The sequence below is a fragment of the Microcebus murinus genome, chromosome 16 (assembly GCF_040939455.1).
Source record: "Microcebus murinus isolate Inina chromosome 16, M.murinus_Inina_mat1.0, whole genome shotgun sequence".
NCBI lineage: Eukaryota > Metazoa > Chordata > Mammalia > Primates > Cheirogaleidae > Microcebus > Microcebus murinus.
The window spans coordinates 13,104,749-13,122,671 of NC_134119.1; the positions used below are offsets into that span (position 1 = coordinate 13,104,749).

At 50.8% G+C, this 17,923-nt stretch overlaps 1 protein-coding gene across 25 annotated transcripts in view; it reads left to right on the forward strand.

The window, feature by feature from the left end:
• Positions 1 to 17,923, forward strand: part of ZMYND8 (zinc finger MYND-type containing 8) — a 141,950-nt gene that overhangs the window by 38,886 nt on the left and 85,141 nt on the right. For 2 of the 25 annotated variants that reach the window (XM_012742939.3, XM_076010893.1), the window contains exon 1: positions 13,376 to 14,429. The exons of 22 other annotated variants lie outside the window; for them this stretch is intronic. In XM_012742939.3, the coding sequence (XP_012598393.2) occupies positions 14,348 to 14,429 (82 nt within the window). In that variant the 5' untranslated portion in view covers positions 13,376 to 14,347. Of the gene's footprint in view, positions 1 to 13,375; positions 14,430 to 17,923 lie in introns of those variants that run through there. One more of the 25 variants, XM_076010895.1, reaches the window with a different exon arrangement.

The following is a 17,923-nucleotide window of genomic DNA, read 5'->3' on the forward strand; positions in this document are numbered from 1 at the left end:
TACAGGCACACACCATTGCACCCCGCTTGTAGGCACCTCTTTTAGGTGGACCTGAACCGTCACGCCTTAACCTTTCTCTTCCCTTTGATGGTCAGGATGGCATAGGGGTTTAAAAAAACCTGGTTTCTAGAGCCAGACTCCCTGGTTCTGGCTTGTCCTCTTCCAAGCTGAGTTATAATTGGTGGCTCAGTTTCCCCTTTGTATATGTGGATGATAAAGATGGAAGGTTATGGTTAAGATGAAATTTGCTCACATGTACAGAGTGCTCAGAACAGTTTCTGGAACATGGTGAGTGCCCGAAAATGGTAGCCATGGTTAGAGTGACCTGAGAGAGACAGTGAGCTCTTGCTGGTCGGTCTGTCCGGTGGTGAGAGCTACTCGCTGCGTTCTGCCGTTTGCCCGGCGTGCAGCCTCTGGGCAGAGAGTGTGGTGGTAGATGAGGAAACGCGCCCAGACAGACCCCTGCCCAGCGGGCACAGCCGAGAGTCACGCAGGGCGGCCCAGCAGGCAGGCTGGGAACCAGATAGAAATTTACTTCTCTCGATCTGGGATTCCGATGCTCTGCGCTGAGCTGCTCTTGCAGCCTCCCGTCCTGTTGGCCTCTGCCACATGTGCAGAAGCTGCTCTGCAGCTGCTGGGAATGATTTTCCTAGATGCTGGGGAGCCCTGGTCTTGGAGGGGAGTCACTGAGGGGAGGGGGTCACATTGTTTCGAGGGAGACCTTTCTCTCTCCTCCGGGACCCCCGTGGGTGGTTGTCTCTGCGTGGAACTGAGCTCCCATTTCCCAGAGAGAGAGAGAGAGATCGTGTGGTGACAGTGGCTGCTTCTGTTTCTAGGGCACGTTTCTGATAGAGCCACTTAGGTCAAGCGAGGAAATTGCATGCGCAAAGGCCTGGAGTTAAGATCCTGGGTTGCTGAGGTTCTCACATGGTCAAGACGTGACGTTTGCGAAGGCCCACAGGGACGGAGGCTCATCCCTCCTTCCGTCCTAGTTATCCAGAGTCCACGGTGGGTGATCCAGGCTCAGTGAACATATTATTTCTCCAGCCGGCTTTTCTGGTGGTTTGGGAAGCTCCACGCTTCAGTCCCCAAATGGCACCACCCCGGTTGGGGTGCTTTGGCTGTGAGCAGTGGAAACCAGCTGTGGTTAATCCGGGCACAAAGGCGGTTGGCTCATGGCGTCGGTGGGAAGCGTGGGGGTCCAGGCTGCTCTGGGAGTGGAGTTGGTCCATGGCCTTCTCAGACACAGCAGCACAAAGTCCAGGTGTCACCTGTCTGCCCTCCAACCAGGGAAGGGACACCTGGACCCGCCAACAGTGCCCCGCTGCGAAAGAGAGAACTCAAAAGGAGATGAGGTGACCGCTATGGCATCTTGGGACACTGGCGATATTATTCTCTACTTACAGGTGGAAGACAGTCCCCGAGCTGTACTGTACTTGGGAAACTTAGAAACTCTGGCAATAATTGGTGCAGAATTCTTTAATCCTCTTCCTACATCTAGTCCACACGACCTTTCCGGTTCTCTAACTAAATTTTAATTCGTACACCCCTCTCCTCCTGACACGTCCTCACTTATTAACTGAGTAATTCCCAAGTCAGTCATTGCCATTACGCCAGCCTTGGCATTTACTAGAGCGTTTTAGTTCTCGGGAGACAATGCTTTTGAGCTTTCAAGATGTCAGGTTGACATTTGTGTCCGAGGGTAATGATCTGCTGAAAGACGCTCAAACGTAAATCAGAAGTGCCATCTAGATGCCAGGCGTGTCTGTGTAGCTAGTATTTTGTGAGTATTTACTAGGCGCCGGGTGTTATATGCAAATTACTTCAACTGAGTCTCATAATAATGCCATGATGTCGCATGTTGTTAGTCCCATTTTATAGCTGAAGAAACTGAGGCTCAGATGGAGTAATGAGGTAGCAGAGTAGGGTCAGAGCTGGGATCAGGTTTAATCTTTGGTTTTAAACCTTTGTACTTCAACATGAGTTGCATCCTTGAGGGTTCCAAGCCCAGTGCTCGCAGGCTTAGCTGGTAGATAGATCAGTGATTGTACCTGGTATCTGAGGATGCCCGGGGGGGGGGGCTCTGGTGAATGGGAGAGAGGGTCTCCATTAGATCGCTGACCAGCAGGAATATGGCTCACTCAGTGTTGCCAGCTGGGACACCCCCACGCCGTAAAACTGCCTTGATTTAGAAATGTGGTCCGTGCAGACCAGTTTCTCAAAAGACCATGCACGAACCCGACAAAACACATTTCCGGGTCAGAAGTGGCCGAGAGCTGTCATTTTGCATTCTTTACAGAAGACTGGTCATGGCACAGTTCATTGCAGGATTTGGCCGTACCGTGCATACAGAGCAAGCCCCTCGAAGGCCAGGCATTTGAAGCCTGAAAAATGATGGACTCTGGGAGTTGAGTTCACGTCTCTGTACAAAGGCGCCCCTGTTTGGGCTGCTTGCATCCTGATCCTGCCATGTGTGCATTCTGTGGTAATGATCGTGGTGTGCGATGCCAGGCTGCCAAAGCCGAAACCATTTTAAGAAATGTCTGTGTAATGTCACCGGCACAAGGGAATGAGCTGCTTGGAAACATGCACAGATGCAGCGGAAGCCCAAGATATTAAAATCTCAAACAGTATCATTCTTGCTGCGATTTGCCTGGGCATGGCTATGTTTTCAGAGACAGGATGCTAGAGAATATACAATTATAGCAATTTGCTAACCAGCCCCAGACCTTAATTAGTACAGGATCCTTGTTCTCACTGTTGTATGTAAATTAAGACTTTCACAAAGGGATTGTTTATGAGGACGCCTGTGAGATAGAGACCTTCTGCCATTTTTTTTTCCCCAAGGAAACTCTTTAAGAAAATAGAACCGTAAACAGTTTTAAATCACAGTGCAATGCAGAAGTGCTGAGAATTTTTCTTTCAAAAAATGAGCATCAGTATTTTTAACTCTATTTTGGCTCTTCTACATTTCCGACAGCCCAAGAAGTGCCATCCACGTACTGTGCAGTGGAAAGAATTTATGAGTTAGATAACTACCAGATTGTTCCTCTCCTAACAAGGTCTAAAATATCCCAGAACTCTGGAGTTGTCTGATTATGGTTTTGCAAATGAGAAATCTTCTACCTTCTCTTGGCCAGCCTTGTCTCCACCGTGCATCTGTTCGTGGAACCCTGTCGGCAGCTCTGTGCTATTGAGCTTTGTGGTTCACTTGGGGAAACCTTGAGTTTGTCCCATTTTTGAAGCGTGATCCACGTTATGTGTTTATGTGACTATTATTATTCTAGAAGACTGTGATCTAAAATCGACCATTTTCAAGCTTAGTTTAAAAAGAACCATCTCTTCTTCCTTTTTTTTTTTCTTTTAAATGCCTGTAGAATAAACGTATCAACTCTGAGGACTTGTAGAGATGCTGGCACATTTTTTGCCTGAAATTTTTATTTATTTATTTTTGAGACAGAGTCTCACTCTGTTGCCCGGGCTAGAGTGCTGTGGCATCCGCCTAGCTCGCAGCAACCTCAGACTCCTGGGCTCAAGCAATCCTCCTGCCTCAGCCTCCCGAGTAGCTGGGACTACAGGCGAGTGCCACCACGCCCAGCTAATTTTTATATATATATATATATATATATATATATATATTTAGTTGGCCAGTTAATTTCTTTCTACTTTTAGTGGAGACGGGGTCTCGTTCTTGCTCAGGCTGGTCTCGAACTCCTGAGCTCAAACGATCCACCCACCTCGGCCTCCCAGAGTGCTAGAATTACAGGTGTGAGCCACCAAGCTGGCCTGAAAGTTTTACTTCACTTTGTCCCATTGGCTGTGGATCCTTTGCTGGTGGCTTGAGCGCGGAGCAAGTTCAGAAAGCACGTGCCATGGTGGGGGCGGGTGCGAAGTCACAGACTCCCCAACCTCTCGTGCCCTCACACCTACCCCAGGCTTCCCTGGAAACCTAGAGAATCCAGCATTTTACAGACTTTTTAACAAATAAGAGCCTCTTCATTGAGATATAATTCACACTCTGTACAAGTTCTCCATTTTAAATTGTATCGTCACGTGGTTTTTATTATGTTCACAGAGTTGTGCCACCAATGCCACCATCAAATTTAGAACATTCTCATCACCCCCAATGAGAAAGGGCACGCTTATTAGCAGTCATTTTCCCTTCTCCCCTCACCCAGCCCCTGGCCCAGTCGACGTTCTGTGCATTTGCTTGTGCTAGGCATTTCATATGAGTTATAGAGTATGTGACCTTTTGTGTCTGAGTCCTTTCACTTAGAATAATGTTTTCAAGGCTTGTCCTCGTCATCGTAGTGTTCGTGCATCAGCACAGAGGGTGCCTGGCTTTGGTGACGCAAAAGCGATATGCGCTTGCGACTTACGATGTTTCCAACTTGCGATGGGCTTGTTGGGCCGCAACCCCATCGTAAGTCAGGGAGCACATTCGCTTATTTTTTATGGCTGAGTAGTGCTCCATCGTATAGCTATACCACATATCCTGGTGTACGTTTAGGAGTGAGATTGCGGGGTCATGGGGTAACCGTGTTTAACCTTTGAAGAATTCAGAGTTGTAAACGAGCTCATCTCCTATACTTAACTCTCATGACCCCACATCGTCCCTACTGGCCCCTGTCCTATTTCTGGCCTCTTCTGCAAAGCCACGCTTCTGAGGAGGGCGTCAGTGCTCCTGTGTTGGTTTCCTCTCCTCCCACTGTCTCCTGCCGGCTACACCGTGACCCCATCCGGCATCCACATCCTCGCTGAGCTTCCCGAAGACTCCACGCTGCCTTTTCCAGTGGAGTTTTTCAGTCCTCATCAGCCTTGATCTCTCAGCAGTATTAGACATGGCTGATGGTTCTTCTGGAACCATCTTTTCCTTCGACTTTGCCTCCACAGTTCTGATTGTCCTCCTATTTCCTTGGCACCTTCTTCTCCCCTCTCTGGCCATTAAATGTTGGGGTGACTGCAGGCGTGGCCCTGTCCTTGTTCCCCCTGCATGTTCTTTTTCCTGGGTGATCTCACCCACAGCTGTAGCTCTATGACTCATCAGTTTATATTCCCAACCTCGGTACCTTCTGAGTCATGATGCAGAGGGCCTGCTGCCCACCTGACCTCCCTACCTGTTCATGGTTGTCTCACACTCACCATATCCAAAACCAATTTCATAACTTAACTGGCCCCCTTCCTGCACCTAGGCAAAGCACCTACCACTTCTCCTTCGTGGTGCAAAAGCCCAGCGTTCTGCCAGTGGTCTAGGCCAGGGACATGGACTTATTATTCTTGATTCTTTTGTTCGTTGCCCCTTTGTGTCTTTTTGTGACTTAACTTTGTCTACTCAGGTGGATAGAACTTTTATCCTGGAGACTGAAGTCAAAGCAGCCTTTCTGCTAGAGAGGATGGCTTTGTTTTCAGCATAATCCAGTGCCTGGAAATAATTACCCAAGCTCAAAAGTCTGTTCTCTGTGAAACGACTGGTGGCCTGTCTTTCTTTTCCACCTAGGGACCAGTATTCTTTGAAATGGCCCCCTTGCCTCTGATTCCTTTCCTTCCCGGCATATTAATGTCACTTTTAGTGGGCTCTTTCTAAAACACTGAGTCCCACTCTGCTTTTAAATTTCCAGTGGCTCCCTGAGACCACAGCCTTTAGTGGAGATTCAAGGCCTTGCTCCTGTCTTTTCTTGCCTGGGGTCAGCGCTGCAGGGCCCTGCAGAATCTCTTCCCCCTGTGCTGCCTGCCTGGCTGTCTTGTTTGTGTCCTGACCTGCCAGGTTCATTCCTGTGAGCCACACTTTGCAGCTCTTTGCATCCTGCTGTCCTTGAGGGCCACCCTCCCCCACCTTGTCCCAGTCCTTGGAGACCCAGGCCTTCCCTCTTTCTGAGCCCTTTATTTATACCTCTCCTACAGTGGAGTCCTTTAGGTTCCAAAGTCAAAATCACCCTTGAAAGTACCTTAAATTGCCCGTGAAAGTAATCAGCTTTGATCAGAAATTCTCATGCATACTAACAGTTTGAGAATTTCCAAGCTAGACTAAAGGAGGAATGAAAGGCAAGTTCACGTACACATTTCTGGGTATCACATCGTTATGCCTTGAATTCAGCTACCAAATCCCTACAGGCAGATAGGGCTGGGTGGATGACTCAGAAGCCTCCTGTTTGCCTAGTAGACTTGCTCCTTTGTCTTAATTATTAAGCCTCTGCAGCTGTGCTGTCCAACACAGTAGCCACTAGTTGTATGCAGCTGTTTAAATTTACATTAATAAAAATTTAAAATGTTCCTTCCTCCATTGTGCTAGCCACATACCAAGTGCCCAGAAGCCACAGGTGGCCAGGGGCTGCTGTATCAGGCAGGGCAGATGTAGAACACATACAGAACATTGCCATCATTAGAGCAAGCTCTGTCGCACAGCACTGTTCTGTAGCCTTAATAGATTCATGGCAGGAGGCTGAGGCAGGAGGATCGCTTGAGCCCAGGAGTTTGAGGTTGCTGCGAGCTAGGCTGATGCCACAGCACTCACTCTAGCCTGGGCAACAAAGCGAGCCTCACTCTCTCTCTCAAAAAAGAGAAAAAGATAGATGAGTGGGTTTGTTGTGAGTCCTGTGCTGGATGCTGTAGGTGAGAGAACACCAAGCCAGGGACTGGCACGGCGTAGAACGTGCTCCATAAATGATCGTTGTGTTAGACTTTGAGTTTTGCATGATCAGACCCTCCTGGGCCTGCCTGTTCTTCTTGGAAAAGTTGTACTAAGAACATAGCTTTCTTCTTATCTTTTACTGAGGCTCTGCCTTTCAGCCAGGCCCTTTGGCCCCGTGGCACCGACCGGGGTGAAGTTCCACAGGACATGCTGGTGCGCTGGGCTGCCCTCTCTCCAGCTTTCCGCGTGCTTCATTGTAATTATTCATTTACCCGTGCGTGTGTGCCTTCTAGGCCGATGTGGGGACCAGGTAACTCTCGCCTCTTTTGACTAGCAGGGGACTGGAGATTCATAGTTGCTGCTCGACAAATGCTTTTTGAACGAAGGATCTCTTCCAAGAACTATACACTGATTAACTTGAAGCAGAAAGAATGGTTTATTGGATTTTCCTTTCAAGTGATAAAATCAGTGCCTCTCCTTGACAAGCCAAAGTATACAAAGAAAAAGCTAAAACTCTTCTCCTGCCAGGTAACCAGTGACGACAGTTAGTAATATAGTTAGTAATGTTTTTGTCTGTGCTCCTCCCTCCATGCTTATAAAAATATAAACAAACCTGTACACTACACATAATGGGGTTGAACTTTCTAGGACCTGGGCATCCCAGCAAGGCATCCCTCATCTCTGATTCCTGTATTTACCTTATTCTCTTTCTCTGCTTCCCCCTTTAAAGCAGCGGTTCCCAGCCTTTTTGGCACCAGGGACCGGTTTCATGGAAGACAGTTTCTCCACGGACCAGTGGGGGTGATGGGGGGCGGTGGGGAGCTCAGGGGGTGATGGGCAGCCCATTTCCTAACAGGCCATGGACCAGTATGGGGCAGGGATGGGGAGGGTTGGGGACCTCAAGTTTAAAGGATTTCAGGGTTGGATTTAATTATCTGAAAGTTCAGATGACTTGACAAACAGGGAATCTGGAGTTTCCACCTGCAGGGAGAACCCTGGAAGATTGTTCGTGTGGAAACGGGGGCCGTGTGTGGTGGCATCATATGATTTTATTTTATTTTTAAAGAGAAGCTAGAAATCTGGATTTTAAAATGCAGTTTCTGCCAACCTTAAAACATTGACAAACCTACTCAAATTTTAAAAGTAACGCCCAGCTCTGGGTGGCTTGGATTCAGCCTGCAGGTCCTTAAGTCGGCCACCTCTGGCCAGGCTGTAGGTTCCCCTAAACTGATGTCCTGATCGTTGCGGCTTTTCTTTTCTTTTCTTTTTTGAGACGGAGTCTCACTTGTTGCCCAGGCTAGAGTGAGTGCCGTGGCGTCAGCCTAGCTCACAGCAACCTCAAACTCCTGGGCTCAAGCGATCCTCCTGCCTCAGCCTCCCGAGTAGCTGGGACTACAGGCATGCCCCACCATGCCCGGCTAATTTTTTCTATATATATTATTTGGCCAATTAATTTCTTTCTATTTATAGTAGAGACGAGGTCTCGCTCTTGCTCAGGCTGGTTTCGAACTCCTGACCTTGAGCAATCCGCCCGTCTAGGCCTCCCAGAGAGCTAGGATTACAGGCAGTGAGCCACCGTGCCCGGCCAGCCGCGGCTTTTCTAGAGCTCATCTCATGGGCGGCAGTGGGCTCCCTTCCAATAAGGCTGGCCTGGTTTTGTGCCCCACCTCCCCATGGTCCTCCCATGGCTCCCCAGCCCCACACTTTAGTCTTTCAAACCAGGTGGCTATTTTCTTGAGTTGGAACCAGATACAGTAGTAATTGGTAAGAGCTGATGGGCCGTGTTGTAAGACAAATATGTATCTTTAAAATCTAGACTCATCTCAAGCCTGGTGAGATGCTGACGCTCTGAGAGGCCCGAGGGAGCTAGATGGAGACAGGAAAGAGCAGATTGCATTTCTCTCCGTTGAGTGGGACGCAGGGGAAGATGAACCTGACAAGTAATCTTATGCTCGCCCTAGCTGAGGCCACGCCTGAACTGCTGCCCGTAGGTCTAGATCCGTACCTGCTTTCTGGGCCCTTGACTCAGATTGCAGGGGCAGGACTGGGGAACCCAGAGCCAGGCTGAAGGTCTTAAGGGAAGTACCACAGGAGAGCCTCAGACTTAAAAGGGTCCTATACGGAAAAGGGCAAAGAACCCAGACTACAATTTCGGTTAAATGGTCATCTCAGTGGGAGTCTCCTCAAAGGGAGCGTGTTCTCCCTGGAGAAAGTCTTCAGCCTTTTTTTTTTTTTTTTTTTTTCTGCTAAATGATTGTGTAACAATAGCTCTTCCCAAGAAGAATGGAGAGAACTAGGAAATGGGTGGCCTGAGGAAACCTCAAGCGCTTTCCCCCCTTAGATTTTTGAGTAGTTGCATTTAGCTACATGGCCCCACCACAAGCAGGATTTTAACCCCCTACTTTTGGGGGAAAATGGGCTCTTTAGGCAAGAAACTGGAATGGCTGAGTGCCTGCTGAAAGGGGAATCTCCTGTCTTAGGGCACCTTTTGGACCTTGGAAGGGCCAGGCTCCCTTTTTCATAATCTTTCCTGCTGACTTCACAACCCTGTTGCCTTTTTGGCTTGCTGGAAGAAATTCTTAGACTGGGGAAGAAAAACTGGAGCTTCCTGTGAGTCTGGTCAGCTGGCACACCTCGGAGCTTTGTTAACCCGGTGCAGTCGGTCACGTGTGTGCTTCGGGGCACTTCCCAGCTGGGCCATGTGCCGGGCACTGGGCTGCCGCAAAGGACAGACAGGCCGAGATCAAAACCACAATCTGGTTCTGGAGGACACACAGTAGACAAGTGAATCAGCAAAGGAAGATAATTTTCAGTGAGGGATGACTGAAATGAAGGAAGAAACAAAAATAACTTTAAGAATGATTATAGGCCGGGGCGCGGTGGCTCACGCCTGTAATCCTAGCACTTTGGGAGGCCGAGGCGGGCGGATTGCTCAAGGTCAGGAGTTCAAAACCAGCCTGAGCGAGACCCCGTCTCTACTAAAAATAGAAAGAAATTAATTGACCAACTAAAAATATATATACAAGAAAATTAGCCGGGCATGGTGGCGCATGCCTGTAGTCCCAGCTACTCGGGAGGCAGAGGCAGGAGGATCACTAGAGCCCAGGAGTTTGAGGTTGCTGTGAGCTAGGCTGACGCCACGGCACTCACTCTAGCCTGGGCAACAAAGTGAGACTCTGTTTCAAAAAAAAAAAAAAAGAATGATTATAATAAAGAGGCCAGAGGTTGGGTTGGTCAGGGAAGGCCTGTCTGGGGAAGTGACATATGAGTCAGAAGCTGAAGTTGGCAACTATCGAGAATATTGGGCATAGAACATTCTAGATAGAGGGGCCAGCCAAGTGCAAATGAGCCTGGCTTGTCTGAGGAGCAGGAGGAGGCCACTGTGGGGTGCATTGGCATGTGCTTGTAGCCCTAGCTCCTCGAGAGACTGAGGTGGGTGTGTTGCTTGAGTCTAGGAGTTCGAGATCAGCCTGGGCAACATAGCAAGACCCTGTCTCAAAGTAAAAATAAAACAAGAAAGGAGGCTGTGTGGAGTTAAGTGGATGAAGGAGAAAAAACAGTGAGCAGGACCAGGTCACTGGGACACTGCAGGTCTCGATGAGATGTTGAGTGTCTACAGTAAGCCCCTTGGAGCAGGGGTCCTTGAACTTTTTAAACGGGGCCAGTTCACTGTCCCTCAGACCGTTGGAGAGTGCGGCGCACATTCCACACATGCATACTGTGGGCCCGGGACGAGTCGGCTGCTAAGCAGGACAGGCAGCGGTGGCAAAAACACCCGGTGTGCAGGGTAAATGTCCGCGGCGGGCTGCAGTTTGAGGACCCCTGCCTTGGAGGGTTTGTGCAAGGGAGTGCCCCATCTTGCTTAGGTTTTAAGAAGGCTGGCCAGTGCATAGTCACAACTGTGAAGCTTGGATGGACATGAACAGGCACAGATGTGAGGGTGGGTGGGGAAGGAATATCCTTTTTCTTTTTTTTTTGAGACAGTGTCTCACTCTTGCCCTGGCTAGAGTGCCATGGTATCAGCCTAGCTCACAGCAACCTCAAACTCATGGGCTCAAGCAATCCTCCTGCTTCAGCCTCCCATGCCTGGGATTATAGGCATGCACCAGCTTGCCAGCTTGCCTTGCTAATTTTTCTGTATATATTTTTAGTTGGCCAATTAATTTCTTTCTATTTAGAGACGTGGTCTCGCTCTTGCTCAGGCTGGTTTCGAACTCCTGACCTTGAGCGATCCTCCTGCCTTGGCCTCCCAGAGTGCTAGGATTACAGGAGTGAGCCACCATGCCCGGCCAGGAATGTCCCTTTTGGGGGGAGCACCTGTTACGTGCCAGACACTGCATAGGTACTTTCATCCTCACCCTGCGAGGGTTGGCATTCGTAATACTTTTTGCAGATAACCAGGACTCTGATGCTCCTGTAGGGGTGCCACTTGTGCCACCGTGCTGTGTGAGCCTGGAATTCTCTCTGACCCGCTCTCCCAAACTTGTTAAACCTCATTGAGTTGGGAGGAGGGTGCATGGGAGGCGTCCTGGGAGGGTGGGGCTGGGATTGCCGGCCCCTGGAGAGCTCTTTGATCTGTGAGAAAGTCCTTAGTGCTGGCGGGATTTCGAGCCGGCTGGGTTGAACCCACAATACAGCCTGAGAGGGTTTACTGTGAACGTTTGTGTTTCTCGTCAGTGAACCTTTCTCAGAAGAAGGCTGGGAAGAGCCAGTCTGGTGACTACCGTGGAGAAGTTGCAAAAAGATTTGGGGAAACCGGTGTGAGATTTTTCTTCCCTGGCTCCTTCCTTCCTCCACAGGAGAGTATTGGGCCGAGGCTCCTGGTTCTCTAATGAGCCAGGGCCTTTCACTTTGCATGCATTGTCTCATTTAACCCTAACCTGCCTTTTTGGAAGATTCTAATGGGTACAGCTGAATGCATGACTGCCTCACAGAGAGGCTAGGTAGCTTGCCCAAGGCCACACAGCTGGCGGGTGGCAGTGCTCGAATCCAGGCCACAGTGTCCTGGCTCGGGAGCTCACACGCTGAATGGCAGTGCCCATGCCGGCCAGGCCCCTTCCGGTGGAGAATTACCAGGGGGCACTCACAACCGCAGGAGAGGCAGCTGCCCTGGGCAGTTAAGGGCTTGGGCTGCAACCCAGCCGTGATGGAGGTGGGGCATGCTGCATCCATCTGCCACCTTTGAGCATGTGACTTTGCCTTACTGAGCCTCACTCATAAAATGGGTACAAAAACACCCTCCCTAACTCATGGGATTCTTGGGAGGATTCCTAAAGTAGCTTCTCTGGTAAACAATAGCTGAGAATGGCATGAGCCCAGTTTGAAAAGGAAATAGGGAAATATTTCCCTGGCTACACCCTCCTGGTATTTCTCCTGCTCAGCTTTTTGTCCATCTGTAATCAGTTTTGTAATCACTCTGTCCTTATTAGCCACAGTACCATGGGCTGTTTTTCTCTGAGCATTTAGTTACCTTATCAATAAAATGGGGATGCTGAGAACCTGCCTCCTTGCAGGATTCTGGTGAGCTGTAAATAAATTGATGTTTGCATTTAGAACAGTGCCTCCCAGATGATAAGAGCTCAGCAAAAGGTAGCTGTTGCTGCTGTTATTTGTTTCTGGCAGTCCTCCCGAGAGGGCAGAGGCCTTCCCGTGAGCGTCCCTACGCCAGCCCAGGTGTCTAGCAGTTGCTCAGTAACTGTTTGTCGACTGACTTGCCCCAGTGTTGTTTTCTGTTTGAAATCCGAAGTCAGGGCCAACAGGTGAAACATTAAGAATAATTTTCCTTCTTAATGAGTACACACGCCTCGGTGGGTGGTGTGTTTACACGAGGCCAGGCCTGCCTGGTGGCTCGCCGGAAGTTTCTCTATGCCAGGTTTCTCACCTCACGCTGCTGGCGTTTTGGCCCTGTCGTTCTTTGCTGTGGGACTGTCCTGTGGGATGTTTAGCAACGTCCCTGCTCTCTGTCCACCAGATGCCCGTAGCAGCTCCTCTCCTGGCCCAGTTGTGACAACCAAAAATGTCCCCAGACATTGCTAAATGTCCCTGGGGGAGGGGGGACCTGGGTGAGAACCGCTGCTTTATTCTAAGCACCTGATCCCCTTAAAAGCAGCACCTGTTTGATTCCCTCTTTATTTACGGCTGCATCATGATACTTTGCGTCTAACCCCCTTTGGTGTTGCTTCCTGTCTTTGGCTCCTACACCCCACGCTGCAGGGGCTACCCCAGTCTCTCCTTCTGTGCACTCCCCAGCCTGCAGGCAGGAGCACACATTCTTAGACTCACCCCACCATACCCGAGTGAGGTTAAGCATCTTTTTGACCAGGGTCATTTGGGCGACATGCTGGGTCTGACATCTTCGCCCCCCCAAAGGAACGTGACAGGGCGACTGCTAGAAGACCTGTCCTTCCTTGGTGTTTCCGTGGAGAATTTTCTTGTCTCCACCAGGTGACTTGTAGGGAGGCTGGCCTCCGCCCAGGGCACCCGGGGAGCGGTGCCGGGTGAGCGGCGGCGCCTCTTCCTTCGTCTCTCCGCTTTCTGAAGCTGCTTTACCCCCCTTTTCTTCTCAGCCCACTTCTGCGCTTCAGCTGCGGCTGGCCCTGGATCGCCTTTCTGTCTCCGAATCGGGCCTCTGCTGCTGCAGTTCCCCACTGCAGCGTGAAAGGCACCTGCACCTGAGCTTTTCAGCACCTGAGCCGGGCTGGGGTGGGGGTGTGGCCCGCGTGGCGCTTCCTCGCGGCGGGTCGAATAATGCAGACGGTCGCAGCCGCCAGAAGCCGCTCCTCCGCCGGCGGCCGGGCAAAGGCCCAAGGCAACCGGTTCCTCCACATTCTCTTGGCCTCGGAGATGTGCCCGTGTTGGGGGAGCCTTCTGGGCCTGCTCAGGCGGGGCTTGGGGGCAGTGCTTTCCCCGAGGGAGTCGGGCCCTGGCAGGTACAATCTGAGAGAGCTTGGCGTTCTGGAACCAGGAAATTCCTGTTGTGATGTTGTCCCTTTTCCAGAGGGCCCCGGCCCTGTTGTTGGGGAGATAGGGCCTGGGTTGCAATTGCCTCTGGTTGTTGAGTGCTAAACACGGGATTCATTTGTAAATCAGCCCCTTTTCCCTAGATTGAAGCAATTTCTGTCCCGCGGAGCGAGTTTCTGGAAGTTCGTCTTTTACATATGAATGTGCCCTTTAATCACCACTTATGCATTATTGAGAGCTGGGTGGAGGAGCCTGTGTGTAGTGGGAAAGGATTACACCTCGAGTATAAAAGATGGGTTTTCTCTTTCCTAGGAGAGGCGAATCAGAACTAAAGAGAATTTGAAACAGTTATATTAAAAACAATTAAAGACACCTTCAAAATGCAAACTGCACCCACCCCCTCCCCTGGAGTTCCCTTCTGATTCTGTTACTTCAGCCTGCAGAACACCTGTAGTTCCTTATATTTATTCGCAATCCAGTGAAATAAATGGCTCTTCGGTGCAGGGCCCTGACGACGTTCAGCTCAGCCGAGCTGCTGTCGAGGGTGATAAATGAGAGCCGAAAGCCTGGGGACACGAAGGCAGGTCGCTGTGCCTCAGACTGCCCGATTGCAAAGAGGTGACAGTGTCCTTGCCCCGCCGGGCGACCTGACACGTAGGAGACTGGGGCTGGCCTGGTAAGTGGTGACTCTTAGCCTGTCCTCTCTGCTGCTTCTTCCTCCTCCCCCTGGGAGAGGCCGCTGAGGATCCGGAAGCAGGAATGTCTGCCGTGGGCGAGCCTCTGCTCTCTTTTGAAAAAGAGAGGCTGGGCCCCGTGAGCAGCAACGCTTCCTCGATGGCAGGTAAGTGTCCTCCCCTGGCGCCGCCTGCCCCTCCCTTGCTCTGCCTCGGAGGTACCCTGGATTCCTGGTGAAATGGCACTTGCCCTAAGTCGAGAGTGACCCTTTCGTTCCACTGCCTCATTTCCATTCCAGCCCGCCTCCCCTGCTTCTGGATGGGAAGTTCTCATTCCCACGCACGGATTCTTTAGAAGCACAGCCAACTCAGGCCAGGGCAGCCGCTCTGGAGGGGACGGCTCAGCTGGCCGGCTCTGGGGCCCAGGCCAGCCAGGGCGCAGCCTCATCCTAGAGTCGAGGTGGAGCGTTTGCTTGGGGTTTGTTTGCAGTTCGATGTTCCTTGTGACTTAGGCATTCTCTCCTGTAAGCACAATTTCGCACCCCCTCCCTCCTCCCCAGCCTGGGCTCCCAATTTATTATTTCTGCTCTCTGCCAGGAGGAAATTCCAGGCTTTTGTTTCTTTATGATGTAATTGCTGGCTGGGGAGGGCCCAAAGATTCCTGGGGAGGGAGGCCTGTTTGGGTGCCTGCTCTGGTCTGAGTCTTCGGGAAGCGCTGTGCGGCGATTGACGGAGCTCGGCCGGGCTGCGGGCGCGGCAGCGGCCGCCCCAGTGTGTGGTCCCGTTTGAAGCCGGCGGCGGGGAGGACTGGTGACGGAGAGAGCTGCCGCGCCCGCCGCCGCCGCTGACCCTGCCTTGGCGGTTAGGGGAGGGAACATGGCGTTTCCTACAGTCTGATTGAAATGCAGAAATCATGCACTGGGCTGATGCTGGTCTCCACTTGATACTAGCTGGTATTTTCTATAACTTTGAACTTGTGGGACTTGAGAAAGCAAGCTCTGTTTTTGGAGTGGGGTGGTGGAGAGGGAAGAGAAGGAAGAAGAGGAGGGATAATTGCTTTAAAAAAAAAAAGGTACCATTGATTGGGTGCTTACTTTCTGCCAGGTTTTATGCTAAAAACTTTACATGAATTAACTGGTTGAATCCTCCAATGACTCCATGAGTTACCGTTAGTTATCTCCATCTTAAAGGAGGACAGAGGCACAGAGAGGTTAAGTATATTCCTTACGGTCACACTGCTGGGAAGTGCAGAAGAGCTGATTCCTGAGCACTGTGGCATTCTGCCTGTCTTTTGCGACCCGGCCCATCAGAGCATGCACCCCCTGACTTCTGTGTAGGGTGACCAACTTGTCCTTGGTCACCCTTCTCCTGTGGCCTGCCATGCCTGTCTAGGCCTGTTGACCAAGCCTCTGTTTCCATCCAGGCCCCAGCAGGCTGCTGTGGACACCATTAAGGAAATTTAACACCCACAAAAGCACACAAAGTGCCTGGCCTTCCAGCTGCGGCCCTTTCCCTCGAGGGAGGGGACAGACAATTCCCTGTAATGGTGTGTCATTCCAGCTTGTGCCTGTGCTGTGACTAAGGCACCGGATGTGGCCTGGCTGGGAGGCCTGGATGAGTGTTGGAAAGGGGAGGGCAGAGAGCCAGGGAGCCCCCAGTCTATTTTGTAGGGAAGGGCAGGTTCTGGGGCTACCCTTGGAAGATTGGGAGGTGCATGTACTTCCTGGGGGCTGTCCTCTCCCCTGTTTTGTTTTGTGTTTTCCCTGAGACAGAGTCTTGCTCTGTGGCCCTGGGTGGAGTGATGATGCAGTGACATCATCAACGCTCACAGCAACCTCAAATTCCTGGGCTCAAGCGACCCTTCTGCTTCAGTCTCCCCAGTAGCTGGAATTACAGGCAGTGCCATGACGCTGGGCTAATTTTTCTCTTTTTAGTAGAGACAGGGTCTCGCTCTCTTGTTCAGGCTGGTCTCGAACTCCTGAGCTCAAGTGATCCTCTTGCCTCAGCCTCCCAGGGTGCTAGGATTATAGGCGTGAGCCGCTGGGCTGACCTGGGGACTGCCTTTGAGAGAACAGTGTCATCAGTGAGTGACAACACATGAATTTCTACATTCTCCCAGTTCCTGGAACTCTTTGTTGGACCTTCCCTGTCCGCATACCTCCATCTGCTGTTGCGGGAAACAAAAATGGCAAAGCGAGAGTGTACCAGGGCTGTCCTGAAAGTATTCAGCCCCGCACTATGTTCTTGTTATGCAAACAATGGCTGGATACTTTCCAGACTGCCCTTGAACTCTGAACCGATAGACCCTACATTAAGACAGCCTCTTGCTACAGAGCTGAGGACAGGGCCTTCCTGGTGCAAGGCCACGTGGAGCAGTGTTTGTGAGCCTGGGCGTCATGCGCCTAGGTTCAAATCCCAGCCCTGCTACTTGGTATCAGCGTGATCTCGGGCAAGTGAGACTTGGAGCTGCCGGAGAGCATTTTGAACAGTGCCTGGTCCCTCCCATGTATCAAGAGAATCTCTGAGCCGTTAATACCCCGTGGCTCAGGAAAGCTAAGAGGCCGGGTTATCTTGAAGTGAGGCGTCCTCTAAGTCAAAGGACATCCGGGAAGTGCTGAGGAGGATTATTTTTGGTGGTTCACAAGACACAGGTTTGGGAAAGGTCTCATCACATGCTTGGTTCTTAATACCCAGTAGACCTTCCCCTACTGTTAAGATTTCAGTGAATGTCACAAGGAGGGGAGAATTCTGCTGCTTTCTGCTCCATGCCAAGCTGATTCCCTGAGTCACTGCTCGCTCCTCCCGCTCCCTCGTTAACCCCTTCAGAACCAGACTGTTTTGGGGGTGGGAGGCACGGGGGTGCTGGGGAGCCACCTGGGTAGAATCACAGGTCTTGCTACTTCAGAGAAGGCAGCAGAAACGTGTTTCAGGTCAAGGGTGAACTATTTCCCAGTGATTCGGTCCGTGGTAGATGTTTGTCATTGCTCCAGGTTTATAGATGAAATGTGCTTAGTGATACATCGTCGTCAGAATTAAATCAGTAAAGAAGAAAAAAAAATTTGACTCAGCTTTCTGGGAAAGGTCCTGTTGTTGGCCTGGTTGCTACGTCTGCACCCTGCAGTCTGTCGTCACCAGAGGCCCAGCCCCGACAGGAGTGGGGGCACTTAAGTCCTAGTGCCGCCCTGCGGTCCCCTACCTCCAGAGGATGCTGAATCCGGCAGGCACGTCCCAATTTTTCTCCCTGAGAGCCTTCATTGAAAGTCCCTGCTGTTGGCTGATGTGTGTGTTGTTTGGAACCTATTAAATTTCTACCCCTTGGATACAGCCACTGAACTCTCATTAACTCCAGGGGGAATCGGTGTGTTTGTAACAGCAAACAGAATTGGGTTTTTTGTGTTTTGCTGAGACTAGAAGGTTTGGAGTATAGGCAGCCGTGGGCCAGACCTCCCCCCTTGCTGAGCAGGACCGTGGTTTCCCCTTTTGTTTCCTGGTGGGTGTGGGCAAAACTCCCTTACCAGCTCCAAATTGCTTACAAGTGTGTTAATTTTTAGGGATTTTTTTTTTCTCTTTCCCGTAGAATTAAAGAATTTTGAAGTTTAAGAGGGACTTGAAGACCCTCTGGGCCAGGTGTGATGGCTCATGCCTGTAATTCTAACACTCT